At 42.6% G+C, this 14,914-nt stretch overlaps 3 protein-coding genes across 3 annotated transcripts in view; 2 read left to right on the forward strand and 1 right to left on the reverse strand.

The window, feature by feature from the left end:
- Positions 1-9,291, forward strand: part of Ints2 (integrator complex subunit 2) — a 35,383-nt gene extending 26,092 nt beyond the window's left edge. The window contains exons 19-25 of the mRNA XM_090351153.1: positions 1,064-1,189; positions 1,861-2,059; positions 3,335-3,586; positions 3,959-4,066; positions 4,199-4,304; positions 6,797-6,973; positions 7,058-9,291. Of these exons, the coding sequence (XP_090207279.1) occupies positions 1,064-1,189; positions 1,861-2,059; positions 3,335-3,586; positions 3,959-4,066; positions 4,199-4,304; positions 6,797-6,973; positions 7,058-7,227 (1,138 nt within the window). The 3' untranslated portion in view covers positions 7,228-9,291. The remainder of the gene's footprint in view (positions 1-1,063; positions 1,190-1,860; positions 2,060-3,334; positions 3,587-3,958; positions 4,067-4,198; positions 4,305-6,796; positions 6,974-7,057) is intronic.
- LOC150051960 (uncharacterized) lies at positions 1,156-12,272 on the reverse strand. The gene is made up of 4 exons (XM_090351530.1): positions 12,247-12,272; positions 10,885-11,857; positions 3,315-3,374; positions 1,156-1,273 (listed from the first exon to the last, which is right to left on the reverse strand). The coding sequence occupies exons 1-2, from the start codon at positions 12,270-12,272 to the stop codon at positions 11,260-11,262; spliced, it is 624 nt and encodes a 207-aa protein (XP_090207656.1). The 3' UTR covers positions 1,156-1,273; positions 3,315-3,374; positions 10,885-11,259.
- Positions 12,273-14,325: 2,053 nt separating this feature from the next.
- Positions 14,326-14,914, forward strand: part of Brip1 (BRCA1 interacting DNA helicase 1) — an 86,261-nt gene continuing 85,672 nt past the window's right edge. The window contains 1 exon segment of the mRNA XM_090351753.1: positions 14,326-14,439. Coding sequence (XP_090207879.1) covers positions 14,347-14,439 — 93 coding nt within the window. The 5' untranslated portion in view covers positions 14,326-14,346.

Raw genomic sequence — 14,914 nt, forward strand, 5'->3', positions numbered from 1 at the left:
GTGTATTGTTTCATTAATAGAGAAGTAAGTGAGGATGATAATATATAACAAACTAAAATAATCTTCAGAAGAGCATCAGCCTATAAGTACAGGCCCTGAAATTTGTTGTTGTTGTTACTTTTTTGCCAGTCCTGGAGCTTGAACTGAGGGCCTGGGCACTGTCCCTGAGCTTCTTTTGCTCAAGGATAGTGCCCTATGACATGAGCCACAGCACCACTTTGGCTCTTCCTATGTATGTGGTACTGAGGAATCAAACCCAGGGCTGATGCATGCTAGGCAAGCACTCTACCACTAAGCCACATTGCCAGTCCCAGAGCCCTGAATTTTAAAAACGTGTGTATGTGTGCATACCTATATGTTCAATATATACATCGATCTATATCTATCTCTATGTTTATTTGTCAGTTCCTCTCTGAAGGTTGATAATAAAAGAATTGTTAAGGGACACAGGTAGATAATCAGAGTTCAAGACCAGCCTCAGAAAAAGGAAGTGGGATAGTCTCCAAAAATAAGCTGGCTCACGTGTCTATAGCTCATGCCCGTAATCCTAACTACTCTAGACGCCGAGGTCTGAGGATCTGGAAGCCAGCCCAGTCAAGAAGTCTGAGACTCTTATCTCCATAAACTATTCAAAATAAGCCGCAAATGGGGTTGTGGCTCAAGTGGTTGAATACTAGCAATAGAAGCTTAGGGACAATGCCCAGTCCCAGGTCCTGAGTTCAATCCCCAGGGCTGGTGCACAGACACCCCCCCGCACACACACACAAATGATATTCAGAATTATCATTCCTCCTTCTTAATCCCCCTTTCCTAATTTTTCCATTTTTCTATGGCTATTTTTTTAAATATTTTTTATTGTATTTAATAAAAGGGTTACATGATATTTGCCAGATAGAAGGTGCATTAATTCACATACATGGATACTCTTCTACATGTCTTGGTCCCCTTCTATAGCTATTTTAAAGTTTTGTTCCTCAAACTAACTTGTGGAATGAGGGACGAGGTAACTGTAGACAGCGACGGTAACACAGCTGTTTTGATCACGCAATTGTTCTCTCATCAGGCTGTGGGTGATGACCGTTAATGCACTTCAGCCTTCCATCAAGTTTGTACGACAGCAGAAGTATACTCAGCATGCCCTCATGATAGACCCGCTCGCTGTGCTCAGATGTGACGCCAGGGTTCACAGGTACATGTCCTTTGACTTTCATGTTAAGAAACAGCATGTTTTTGGCACGGTGTATCCTTTTCTGGGAGAAACGCTTCCCACCAACTAAAATGGTAAACAGGAGCCGAAACTTCAGAAAATGTAATAACACCAAGAGTGACTGACAGCAAGCATAAACTCCTGTCTTTTCCAATCTTTAAGTCAGACCTCCTATCTTAGATATGCTGGTGGTGTCACAGTCTGCCAAAAAAAGAAGATCTTTCCTCTAAACCTTACATTGTAATTTAAATTGGCTGAAACAATACTAATATGTACTCTTGAAACATAGAAAATAAGCCATACCTATTCACCTTTTATTTTTATTTTTTTAGTCATGGGGCTTGAACTTGGGACCTGGGTGCTGACCCTGAGCTCTTCTGGTCAAGGCTATCTCTCTACCACTTGAACCACAGCACCACTTTCGGTTTTCTAGCAGTGACTTGGAGATAAAAATCCCATGGGCTTTTGTAACAGGGCTGGCTTTGACCCTTGATCCTCAGATCTCAGCCTCCTGAGGAGCTAGGATTTCAGGCATGAGCCCCCGGTGCCTGGCTTGTTCAGAAATTTCAAAGTAGTTTAGCAGCATATTTAGAGCATGTTCTGACTAAGTGACACGTTTTTACTCCCTTCTGTATGCTTTCTGCTTTGTTTAGGTGCCCCCCGTTGATGGATATTACTCTCCATATGTTGAACGGGTATCTTCTTGCATCTAAAGCCTACCTGAGTGCTCATCTGAAGGAAACAGCGGAGCAAGATAGGCCTTCCCAGAATAATACGATAGGTTTAGTTGGACAAACTGATGCCCCAGAGGTTACCAGAGAAGAACTGAAAAATGCATTACTGGCTGCACAGGTAAATTTTGTTAAAGAAAAATGTAGTCATACAGGTTTTTCTAGAAGTATAGGAATGATACATTATGCTTTCTGTATATAACAAATATGCATTCCTTTTATTATAGAATCTACTATGTTGATGCTACCTTTGTTTTTTGAGTATCAAATGGATTCTGCATGTAAGAAATAATCCAGGAATAACATAAATTTAGTAGCTATCTACTTACTTATGTTTTGGAAAAATACGACACATTCCTTTCTATAAACTGAGTGTCAGAATCTACCCAACCTTAAGATGGTATAGCATAGTTCCCTTCTCCAGATTTAAGTGAGCAGAAAATGCTGTTGGTTCCTGCCAGTAGTCCTAGCTACTAGATTTTTTTGGTTAGTCGTAGGGCTTGAACTCTGGGCCTGAGCACTGTCCCTGAGCTCTTCAGCTCAAGACTACTTTAAGCCACAGGGCCATTTCTGGTTTCCTGGAGGTTAATTGGAGATAAGAGTCTCACAAACTTTAGTGCCTAGGCTGGCTTTGAACCATGATCCTCGGATCTCAGCCTTTTCAGTAGCTAGGATTACAAGTGTGAGACACCACACCAGTTTTCAGAAACATTTTTTTCCAGTCCTGGGTCTTGAACTCAGGGCCTGAGCACTGTCCTTGGACTTTCTCAAAGCTAGCACTCTTACCACTTGAGCCACAGCACCACTTCCAGCTTTTTCTATATATGTGGTACTAAGGAATTGAACCTGGGCCTTCATGCATGCTAGGCAAGAACTCTACCACTCGGCCAAACCTGGGCCCTGGAAATCATTTTTTTTTTTTTCGGTCATGGGGCTTGAGCTATGGACTGGGCGCTGTCCCTGAGCTTTTTCAGCTCAAGGCTACTTACTGCCCTACCCTTCCAGCCACATCCCCACTTCCCATTTTCTAGTGATTAATTGAAGAGTTTCAAAGTCTTTAGTGCCCGGGCTGGCTTTGAACCATGATTCTCAGCTCTCAGCCTCCTGAGTAGCTAGGATTACAGGTGTGAGCCTCTGCGCCCGGCTCCCAGAAACTTTTTTGTGCCAATCCTGGGGCTTGAACTTAGGGCCTGAGCACTGTCATTGGGCTTTTTCCTCAAGGCTAGCAACTCTGCCACTTGAGCCATAGCACCATTTCTGGCTTTTTCTATGTATGTGGTACTGAGGAATCGAACCTAGATCTTCGTGCATGCTAGGCAAGCATTCTGCCACTAGGCCAAACTCCCGGCCCTCCCAGAAACTTTTTATATACTCACTGTGTTTTGTTTGTTTGTAGGATAGTGCAGCTGTTCAGATTCTCTTAGAGATTTGTTTGCCTACAGAAGAGGAGAAAGCAAAAGGTGTCAGTCCAGATAGCTTGCTCAGGAGTGTTCAAAGTGTTATTACCACCAGCATGCCAAATAAAGAATTGGAGGAAGGAGAAGACAACTTGCTGTGCAACCTTCGAGAAGTTCAGTGCCTTATCTGTTGTCTGCTGCACCAGATGTACATCGCAGATCCCAACATTGCCAAGCTCGTGCACTTTCAGGTGTGTTTCATAGAGTGTGGTCTAACTTTACTTTTCGTGGGGAGTTTTGTCTTCTACTTTAATATGAACCATTTAGAAATGAGATATATACCAGTGATCACAGTACTTTGCAATATGGGGAAAGAGCCAAAATTTTAAGTTTTTTATCCAGTGCAATACAGGATTCAAATACTTCTTTTTTTTTTCTTTCTGTTTTTTTTTATTAGCATATCAGAAAAGTGAAATGCCAGGATATATGTACTTACACTGTGATTTTTAATTTATGAGCAGTTCTTACAGAAAGGAAGTGAAACATTTGTTTATGTTTTCATCTGAATGGAGCTCTGAGTGGCTTTCTTTCCTGACCTTCTCCACTGTTTCTTGTTGAGCTAGGGTTACCCATGTGAGCTCTTGCCTCTGACGGTCGCAGGTATTCCATCAATGCACATCTGTCTGGATTTCATCCCTGAGCTTATTGCACAGCCAGAACTTGAGAAACAGGTAATGAGCTTTCCAGAGATTTAAGAGAATTCTGATCTCTCCTTAGTCTTGCTAGTTGTATAAACCATTTTGTAATTTTCGTTTTTTAATATTTTCTTGTAGAACATGTATAATTTTGATTCTGTATTGCAGGTATTTGCTATCCAGTTGCTTTCTCACTTGTGCATCCAGTATGCATTACCCAAGTCACTTAGTGTGGCTCGCCTAGCTGTCAATGTCATGGGAACATTGCTGACAGGTATGTAGCATCAGCAACAGCTTGTAAAATAAATTACTACATAATGTTTTGAGGTCGGTGATTTAGTTTTTTATGCTGCTATGAGATAGACATAATATACATTACTAGTTGTTTAATGTGGGCCATCCTTTGAATTATTCTTATTTTGAAAATTTTTGTATTTAAACATGTGATAGTATTTCAACCCCATTTCCTCCATGAAAAGTGGGAAATAGGGTGGGAAGTTTGGCCTATTGGTAGAGTGCTTACCTAGGATGCATGGACTACTAGGTTCAACTCCTTGGTACTACAAACATATAATCGCAGGATCAGGCCAGGAGTTTAACCTAGTGATACAGTGCTTGCCTACCATGCACAAAGACCCAGGTTTGATTCCTCAGTAGCACATACATAGAAAAAAGCTGGAAGTGGTGCTGAGACTCAGTGGTAGAGCTCTAGCCTTGCGAAAGTCCAAGGACAGTGCTTAGGCCTTGAACTCAAGCACAGGACTGGCAAAAACAAACAAACAAACAAAAAACCAAAAGCAGGAGCTGGGCCGGGAGTTTGTCCTAGTGGTAGAATGCTTGCCTAGCATGCACGAATACCCAGGTTTGATTCCTTGGTACCACATACATAGAACAAAGCTGGAAGTGGTGCTGTGGCTCAAGTAGCAGACCACTAGCCTTGAAAAAAAAAAAAAGCCCAAGGATAATGCTCAAGTCCTGAGTTCAAGCCCCAGGATTGGCCACAAAAGAAAAAGAAAGAAAGAGCGAGTGAGAGGGCAGAAGTGTTGCTGTAGCTCAAGTGTAGAGCTCTTGTCTTAAAAAGCCCAAGGATAGTGCTCAGGCCCTGAGTTCAGTCCCCAGGACTAAAACAAAAAGAAGTGTAGGAAATAGTATATTTGATGTTATATATTAACCTTGTTTTACTAAAATATGTTCTTGCTAAAAGATCAAAGTGATAGGGTAGAAGATGTGAAAAGATAATTATCAGAAGGAAAGAAATTATGATTTATTACAAATCTTCAGAGTTCTAGAAAAATATATTTATATTACTATATTTTATTATATATTATATATACTTATATAAAGAAGACATACTATATTAGTTATGTTCTATAATGTTTGCTAACATTTTAACTACTGTAGTGGTAGACTACTTGACTAGCATGTGCAAACGTTTATTACCAGCACCATAAAAACCAAAACACAGACATAGAAATACATATACAGACACTTGGACACACACACACACAACATATACATAAATGATGTAGTATTCAGTCACTTAGTTAATTTATAACTTTTCTCAGTATTCATGTTTTTTGTATTCATTTACTTTATGTTGTAATAATTTGTGGTGGTTAAAAGTTTCTATCACCGGGGCCGGGAGTTTGGCTTAGTGGTAGAGTGCTTGCCTAGCATGCACAAAGACCCAGGTTCGATTCCTCGGCACCACATACATAGAAAAAAGCCAGAAGTGGTGCTGAGGCTCAAGTGGTAGAGCTCTAGCCTTGAGAAAGTCCAAGGACAGTGCTCAGGCCCTGAGCTCAAGCCCAGGACTGGCAAAAAAAAAAAAAAAGTTTCTATCACCTAAATTCAAGCCCAGCTTCAACACATCTTGCTGTGTGGCCTGAAAGAAGTTTTTTTTTTTTAACCTATTTAAGATTTTGTCAAGAATTTTCTAATAATAAGCGAGTGTCATAGTGCCTTCCTGATGCATTTTATAATAGTACCTTTGTAATTCATAAAATTATGACATTTATGTGAAATTGTCAGCTAGAAATAAATTTCTGATTTACTATACATGTTCAGATTATAAATGCTCACAGGGAATTTTTTGTTTTTTCAGTCCTGGGGCTTGAACTCAGGGCCTAGCACTGTTCTGGGCCTAGCACTGTTCTGGGCTTTCTCGAGGCTAGTGCTCTTAACACACTAGATACACAGCACATTCCCAACTTTTTTTTATGTATGTGGTACCAAGGAATCAAACTTGGGTCTTCGTGCATGCTAGGCAAGCACTGTTACTTACCACTAGGCCAAACTCCCGGCCCCACAGGTTGGTTTTTTTTTTTTTTTAATTGTTGTTTTTCCCAAATGTTTCACATTTAATTTCACTTTTTTTTTTTTTCCCTGCCAGTCCTGAGGCTTGAACTCAAGGCCTGGGCGTTGCCCTTGAGCTTTCTCAGAGCTAGAGCTCTACCACTTGAGCCACAGCTGCATTTCTGGCTATTTCTGTGTATGTGGTACCGAGGAATTGAACCCAGGGCTTCCTGCATGGTAGGCAACCACTCTACCACTAGGCCAAATTCCCCACCCCATATTTTTGAACATGATAAAAATGCTCAATCCTTGGGTAATTGACTATGAGATTGTGAGCTATCTAAAGGCAAGCATGGGCTGTATCTTAGAAAACAGTGTCTAGAATAGAATATGGTACTAGTTCCTTGTATAGGCTGCTATATTGAATTTATATCTCCAATGTAAAATGTCTGTTTCATTTCTTTCCAACAGTTTTAACACAGGCTAAGCGGTATGCTTTTTTCATGCCAACCCTTCCGAGTTTGGTCTCTTTTTGTAGAGCGTTTCCTCCACTGTATGAGGATATTATGTCTTTGCTGATTCAAATAGGGCAAGTTTGTGCCTCTGATGTTGCCACTCAGACAAGAGACATTGACCCAATTATTACACGTAAGTGGTCATTTTCAAGAATTATCTTAATATCTCAAAGACAAAATTCTTTTCTATATTTCTTTATTCTTCTTTTTATTTTAGGTCTTCAACAAATAAAGGAGAAGCCAAGTGGATGGTCTCAAATCTATAAAGAGTCATCTTATAAAAATGGATCCAGGGATGCTGGAAGCATGGATCCTGATGTACAGCTCTGTCATTGTATTGAAAGCACAATAATTGAAATAATAAACATGAGTGTTAGTGGAATTTGAAAAAAATTAAAGCAACAACAGCAAAATGCAGCTGTTTGCTACATATACTCAACACAAATCTGCATCTTAGAACAACTCTACACTGAATGGGAACAGCGGTGGAACAGGTTTGGAACTGGTAAAATGATTCAGTTCAAGATGAGTACAGTTTAAAACTGTTTGGGAAGTATGCTTGCTTGTATTTGATTGGCGTGTCTCTGGCTCTCCCCTCCTGGTGTGTGAATATTGTAGCACCCAGACTTCTCCCACCACTCCTCTGCCCAGTTGGGAACACACTTAAGGACCTCATTACTGAAAAAAGAATTTAGGCTTTTATTCTGCTATTGAAATGAAGACTGCCATGCCTTTAATTTAGTTCCTTATAAAAATGATTGTGTGAATAGTTGCAGTGTTTGACTGTGAGCTTTTGGTAGATTTCCGTAAAGATAGAATGATAGGAGAGAGAAAAAGGGATCACAGAAAGGGAGAAATCAGGAAAAATTAGGAGTTAAATACCCAAATAAAATGTCAGCTACTTGCAGTGCAAGTAATACTGAGGCAGGTTAGAAACTCTTAATTCTCAAGAAATACTATTGAGAAGACTTAAAGAAAAAAACAAATAGCTTTTTAAATTGATTTCCATGGAATTGCAGATAAGGATTTAAATGTTTCACATATAAGCTTCGATTTTACTAAAATCTGAAGCCATATGTTTAAAGCGATACTTGAATACTTTGGAATTTAAGATACTGGTTCAAAAGTATCTTCAAAAACATCTTTGTGCAAAGAACCTGAAAGGAAGGCTCATTTATTTTATTTTTTAAGATTTATTTTTATAATGGTTTATTAACTTATCTCATTCTCAGAGGGTGGAATATGTATCAAATAAATGAAGTTTAGAGCAATAAAACCTACTGGATTAAATAGCTCAGTTTATATCAGGACATTTTACTTTGGGGAGATCTTTGAGTAAGAAAATATGTACAATGTCTGAACCTCAGGAAAAACTAAAATGTGGGAAATGCTGTATTTTGAAGGATTTTGCAATCCTGCATTCAGGTAATTTTTTTTTTTTTTTTTTTTTTTTTTTGTGCTGGTCCTGGGGCTTGAACTCAGTCCTGGGTGCTGTCCCTGAGCTTTTGTGCTGAAGGCTAGTGCTTTACCACTCGAGCCACAGCTCCATTTCCAGCCTTTTGGTGGTTAATTGGAGATGAGAGCCTCACAGACTGCCCTCTCTGGGCTGGTTTTGAGCCATGATCTTCAGATCTCAGCCTCCTGAGAAGCTAGGAGCCACTGGCACCCAGCCCGTCATCAGTTAAAAAAAATTAAGTGTCCAATATAGAAGGTACTTCTCTTTGCTTGCTGAGATATACCTCAGTCACATTCCTTCCCACCTTTCCACTCCACACAGACCTCTTCATCTGTCAAGGCAAGCTAATAACAAAGTTTTTAAAGAAATTTTACTTCAGCCCTTCACTAGCAAATAGTTCTATCTCATTTTCCTTCTTCGTAAACTGGGGTTCTACTGGCCCTACCTCATAAGGGGATTCTATAAAAACTAGTTTGTATCTGTTTCCAATCATGAAGTACATATTTTCATGTATGACAGAATATTTATAACTTTTTATTAGATGCATAATGTTCAATTAAGCAATTTTGATGTGAAGACTAAAAGAATATGCTTAAAATAGCATAAGAATTTTCATATTTTTAAACAAGGCAGTTTTGTAGTCTCTTAAGATCAAATCCAAGTTGTACCTGTTTTGTTTTTAAACTGAGGCCTTGGAATATTTTCTTTAAATAGGTATCCACTAGGAGTTCAGAAAGTTGAAGTATGTTTTCTAATGGTACACATTTGATCAATTTTCAAAGACTGGTCAAAACCTGCTGTGTTAAAATAATATGCTGTTTTTCATCAGATTTGTTGATGATGTAAATAAAATGTAAATATATTAGTAACTGTTAATATTCCTGTATTTTAAGTTAAGGTTATAAAATTTGTCATAATGTGATTTTTTTTATTCAAGTGAAAACAGATGTGTGCACCTATTTTGAATATTGATTTATAAACATATTGTTTCTCAAAATGTACTTGTAATTTTTTTGTCTTTCATTCCACTGCTGTATCCTAAAAAGAACCCACAACAGACTGCAATTCAGAATCATCCAGTTTGAGAGTTTAGATGTATCTGTTTCTGTTATGCCCCACACAGTACGTGACAATAAGAATTTAAAAGTCTGAACTGGGCTAGGAATGTGGATTAGTGGTAGAGTGCTTGCCTAGCATGCATGAAGCCCTGGGTTCCATTCCTCAGTGCCACATAAATGGGAAAAGCTGAAAGTGGAACTGTGGCTCAAGTGGTAGAGAGCTAGGCTTGAACTAAAGAAGCTCAGGGCCAGTGCCCAGACCTTGAGTTCAAACCCCAGGACTGGCAAAAAAAAAAAAAAAAAAAAAAAAGAATGAATGAATGAATGAATGATCTGAACTGCTAAAGTTCTGGTTCCTGTAGCACTTTGCTAGTTTGAAGCCTGGAGGATAAAAAAAGACATTGAGGAGACCTCCATCTCAGCAAGAAAAGCTGGCATGGTGGTACATGTCTGTCATCCATACGAATTTAGGTGAGGGCAGAGAATGTGCCGGAGCAGTTAAAGACCAGATGTTTTGGAAAGCTGGTAGGGAGTGGGGTGCCAGTGGCTCCTATCTGAAATCCTGTCTCCTCAGGAGGCTGAGATCACTTGGTCGCTGTTCAAAGTCAGGCCAGGCAGGAAAGTCTGAGATTCTTAATGACAATCACAAAAAGCTGGAAGTAGTCGTGTGGCTCAAATGGTAGAGCCATAGCCTTGCGCAAAAGGAACTCAGGGTCAGCTTTCAGGCCCTGAGTTCAAATCCCAGGAATGGTAAAAAAAAAGTTAGTAGGTGTTGAGCCCTGGTGGCTCACGTTTGTGATTGTAGCTACTCTGGAAGCAGAGGTCTGAGGATGGTGGTTCAAAGCCAGCCCAGGCAGGAGCAAAGTCCATGAGACTCATCTCCAGTTAACAAAAGGCCAGAGCTGTGAAGCAGAGGCTCAAGTAGTAGAGCCTTGAGCAAAAAAAGCTCAGAGCTAGGATGGGCACCGAGAATAAATAAAATAGTAATAAGAAGCGGCAATGCCAGGCTGCAGCTCAGTGGTAGAGCATTTTCCCTAGCAGGCAATGGATAAACTCTTGGGGCTGATACTTAGCACTACCAAAAAAAGAGTGAACGTAAACTAAGTATCTCCAAGTATTTAAAAAAAAAATATTCTATGTGAAAGTAAACCACCCCATCACGTGTTGTAGAATTCCTAGAAGCACAATGTGGGGTCCGCTTCCCCTCCCATTTGTATTCGGCTCGTTTTTGTAGTTTTGTTGGCTTGACTGATAGATCGGGACCGTCTTCCCATGACTAGACTGCACAGATGATCATTTGGTTTCAGTATTAACGAACAGGCAGTTGGCAGCGAAGGCGTCAAAGACTGTATCGTTGGGACAAACGCCTGGGACGCAGGGGACCAGGGCAAGGACGGACTTGACTTTCATGACGGCGAGTGTTTTCGTGTAGAAAGATCTAGCAAGCAAACAACAAGCGAGGCAAACTAGTCTCCATTGCCCGGTTCTGAGAATCCTCTTCCCCCACTAACAACCCGCAGCCCGTCTCACGGTTTGCTTTCCAGCGACTTGGCGAGGTCCAGACGAGCGGGCCGGGGGCTGCAGAGCACCGACGTCCGCACATGCGCACACCCGCCGACTCGGTTCTCGGGGAGAGCCGCTGCCGTAACACCTTCTAGTCAGCGAAGCTCCGCTTTTTTTTCCTCTTCCTTTCAATATCTTGACTACTAGGATTGTGGGAAGCTCCGAGTGGCGGTCCCCAGTTTCCAGCCACCCGGAGAAGTCGCCTTTCCCTTAACAAACACGAGCGAGGCGCCTCGTGCGCGCCCAGTGAGCACCCGGCGAGCGCCCGGATCGCTTTCTGGTGCCGCCGCGGACCTGGGCGCTCCGGTTTTATTTCGGAGGCCACCGTTGGGTGGCAGGGCGCTAACGGCGGGCTAGGATTGGCTGTTGCTTCCCTGTCTTCACAGCTGATTGGTTGCTTGAACTCGCTCGGTGATTGGGTGCTGGGAGCCGAAGGGGCGGGAGGCGGGAATTCGTTTGGGACTGCGCTGTGGGGGGGCGGAAGAGCGCGGCGGCGGCGGCGGCGGCGGGCGGTTCGGAGACGCCGCGGGCTCGCGGCGGTGGCGGCGACGGGGCCCCGTCCCGAGACGCGGGGCGACTACTGCCTGCGTCGTTCCTCCTCCGCTGGGGATCAGCACTCGCTGCTCTCACAAGCCAGCGTTTCCTTTTCTGTTTGATTCCCGCCTCCCGGGCTGGCCGTCCAAGCCGGGTCCGCGCTGGGTCCGCGCTGCTTCGGTTTCCGCTGGGCTCAGGCGAGTGGGAAATCCGTGGCGCGCCCGCGGGTACGCCCGCGCCTGCAGGCCGTGGGCCGGGACCCCGCACCCGGGCCTCGGGCCGCGGCGGGCTGTGTGGGCGCCGGGGGGAGGGGGCGGGGTGGGGGGAGGGGCGGCGGTCCAGGCGAGGAGGGAGGGGGGGGCGGAGACTGGCGGGTGCCGCTCTTCCAGGCCACCTGCCCGAGGTGCTTCACAGTGAACCCACGTCACAGCCGTGGCGAGGCAAGGGCTGAGTGAAAGCGTCTGGAGGGACGGGTGTGCGCGTGCGTGACAGGGGCGGGGGGGGGGGGGGGAAAGAGAGGCAGAGAGAGGAGACCGAGAGACTAGGTCTTGAACGCAGTACCTGTTAGCTGTCCCGGTTCTGGGGCCGGGAGTTTGGCCTGGTGGTAGAGTGCTTGCCTAGCAGCTTAGAAGACCCGGTCCATTCCTTTGTACTCTAGACAGAAAAAGCTGGAAGTGGTGCTGTGGCTCAAATGGTAGAGCTGTAGCCTGAGGAAGCACAGGACAGTGCTCAGGCCTGAGTTCAAGATCCCAGGACTGGCACCAAAAAAAAAAAAAAAGGAGTTGTGGTTCTAACCCTTGCCACGGTTCCACTTGTGGCATTTTGCTGGTTAATTGGAGATTAAAGCCCAGCTGGCTTTCAGCTGGTCATCAGATTTCAGCCTCAAGAGGAGCTAGGTCTCAAGTAGTGTTAATTATAAAGACTTAACAAAACCCAACAAAATAAGCACCTACGGAGGGACAAAGGACGAACAGATGCAGCAGTGGTGCTCAGTGGACAGACACCATACAACTTGTGGGTGGGGAGGGAGGGAAAAACTAGGAGTCAGAGAAGGAATGACATTGTCCAAAAAGAAGTGGTGTATGCATTACCTGACATATGTGACTTTAACTCCTTTATCATAAGAATAATTAAAAAAAAAACACCAGGAAACGGGTCCCTGGGGGGGGGGCAGGGGTTAGGGGAGAGAGGTAGATGAATAAAGGGGGAGGAGGGAGAGAAACCAAGTAAGAGTCTATTATATATTACAAAATTAAGAAAAGTAAGGAAATGAGTGGGTCAAAGGAGGGTGGAAATGTTGAAGGGGTGACACTGATTAAGATACATTGTATTCATAAACTGCTTTGTTAGGTGTCAACTCCTTTGTACAGCTATTAAAAGAGAGTAGCTAAAATCCTGACTGATGGCTCATGCCTGTAATCCTAGTTACTCAGGAGGCTGAGATCTGAGGATTTGGGCTGCAGCTCAAAGTGCTATAACCCCCAGGCTCTGAGAAAAAAAAAAATGTCAGGAGTGTAGTGTGGTGGTAAAATGCTCATGTAGTAGGCATGAAGCCCTGTGTTCGATTCCTTGGTACCACATACACAGAAAAAAGCCTGAAGTGGTGCTGTGGCTCAAGTGGTAGAGTGCTAGCCTTGAGCAAAACATGTCCAAGGACAGGGCCCAGGCCCTGAGTTTAAGCCCAGAACTCACCAAAAAAAAAAAAAAGTAGCTAAGGTTATAAGTATAATCTTAATCTTGTAATCACATGGGCCTGGCCAAAGTTAGATTCCACCAAGTCTCATTCTCAGACCTTGGCAGTACAAATTATAGGTAGAAACATTAAAAAAATATGATGGTTATTTTTATTTTGCCAGTCCTGGGGCTTGAGCTCAGGGCCTGAGCCCTGTCCTTGGACTTTCTCAAGGCTAGAGCTCTACCTCTTGAGCCACAGCACCACTTCTGGCTTTTTTCTATGTATGTGGTACTGAGGAATCGAACCTGGGTCTTTGTGCATGCTAGGCAAGCACTCTACCACTAGGCCAACTCCTGGCCCTAGACTGGGAAATTCTTTTGCTTCCATTTTTTTCCCAATTTATTACATATATATCTTTTTTTTTTTTTTTGGCCAGTTGTGGGGCTTGAACTCAGGGCCTGAGCACTGTCTTTGGACATTTCTCAAGGCTAGAGCTCTACCACTTGAGCCACAGCACCACTTCCAGCTTTTTTTCTATGTATGTGGTACCAAGGAATCGAACCCGGGCCTTCGTGCATGCTAGGCAAGCACTCTACCACTAGGCCAAACTCCCAGCCCTACATATATATATCTTGCCAGTCCTGGAGACTGAACTCAGGGCCTGAGCACTGTCCTTGGGTTTTCTCGTGGCCAGAGCTCTACCATTTGAGCCACAGCACCATATTTGGCTTTTTTCTATGTATGTGGTACAGAGGAATCTAACCCAGGTTTTCATACATGCAAGGCAAGCACTCTACCACTAGGCCAAACTCCCGGCCCCATTATTATTATATTTTGTTTATGTATTATGGAGGAATTGAACGCAGGGCCTCACGCATGCTATGTGAGCACTTTACCACTAAGCCACATTCCTAGCCTATTTGTTTTGTTTATATACTTATTCCAATTTTTTTTTATTTTCCTTTCTTCCTCCATTCCCCCCTTCTTGCCTCTCTTCCTTCCATTCTTTTCTTTTTTTTTTTTTTTTTGGTGCTGATCCTCAGATCTTAGCTTCTGGCTAGCTAGGATTACAGGTGTGAACCCCCAGGACCCAGATAATTCCAACTTTTATTTCCAAACTTCCATCTTATTGTTGAGTGTCTGACTTTCTTTGGATTACATTGCTTCAACAATGATTTTCATTTCTTTTGCAGCTTGGAGTCTGAAGTAAAGAAAGCAGAATGTCTTCAATGAATTCTGAATACACAATTGGTGGCGTGAAGATTTTCTTTCCTTGTAAAGCTTACCCATCACAGCTCGCTCTGATGAATTCGGTAAGTATCTTTCAGCACTTAAATCTTCACTAGGCTACAGAGGATGCCTGACATGTACTGGGTTACTGTAAAGTACTTATATTCCCACATGGCAAATGGATTGAAAATAATTGCTGAATTCATTTGGAAGACCAGCAAGCCTTTAGGAAAGTAATTGGTCACAACTAATCTCTCTCTGTCTCTTTCTATATATGTTTAAAATGCAAGGAATAACATTTGAAAAATTAGCTCATTTGGAACTTTAATGAATCCTGTACCTAAGGTACCTGTAAGGTTTAGTTCCAGGACCCACCTTGAATACCAAAATCTGCATATCCATAAATCTCTTGTATAAAATGGTGCACTATTTGTACACACACACATATATATTCTTCTGTGTATTTTAAATTATCTCTTGATTACTTATAATAACTAATATAAATAATTGCTCTACTATTTATAATTATGTAGTAGTTGTTTAGAGAGTAATAACAAG

This window comes from Megascapheus bottae, chromosome 17 (genome assembly GCF_031878675.1).
Source record: "Megascapheus bottae isolate mThoBot1 chromosome 17, mThoBot2.hap1, whole genome shotgun sequence".
Taxonomy (NCBI): Eukaryota; Metazoa; Chordata; class Mammalia; order Rodentia; family Geomyidae; genus Megascapheus; species Megascapheus bottae.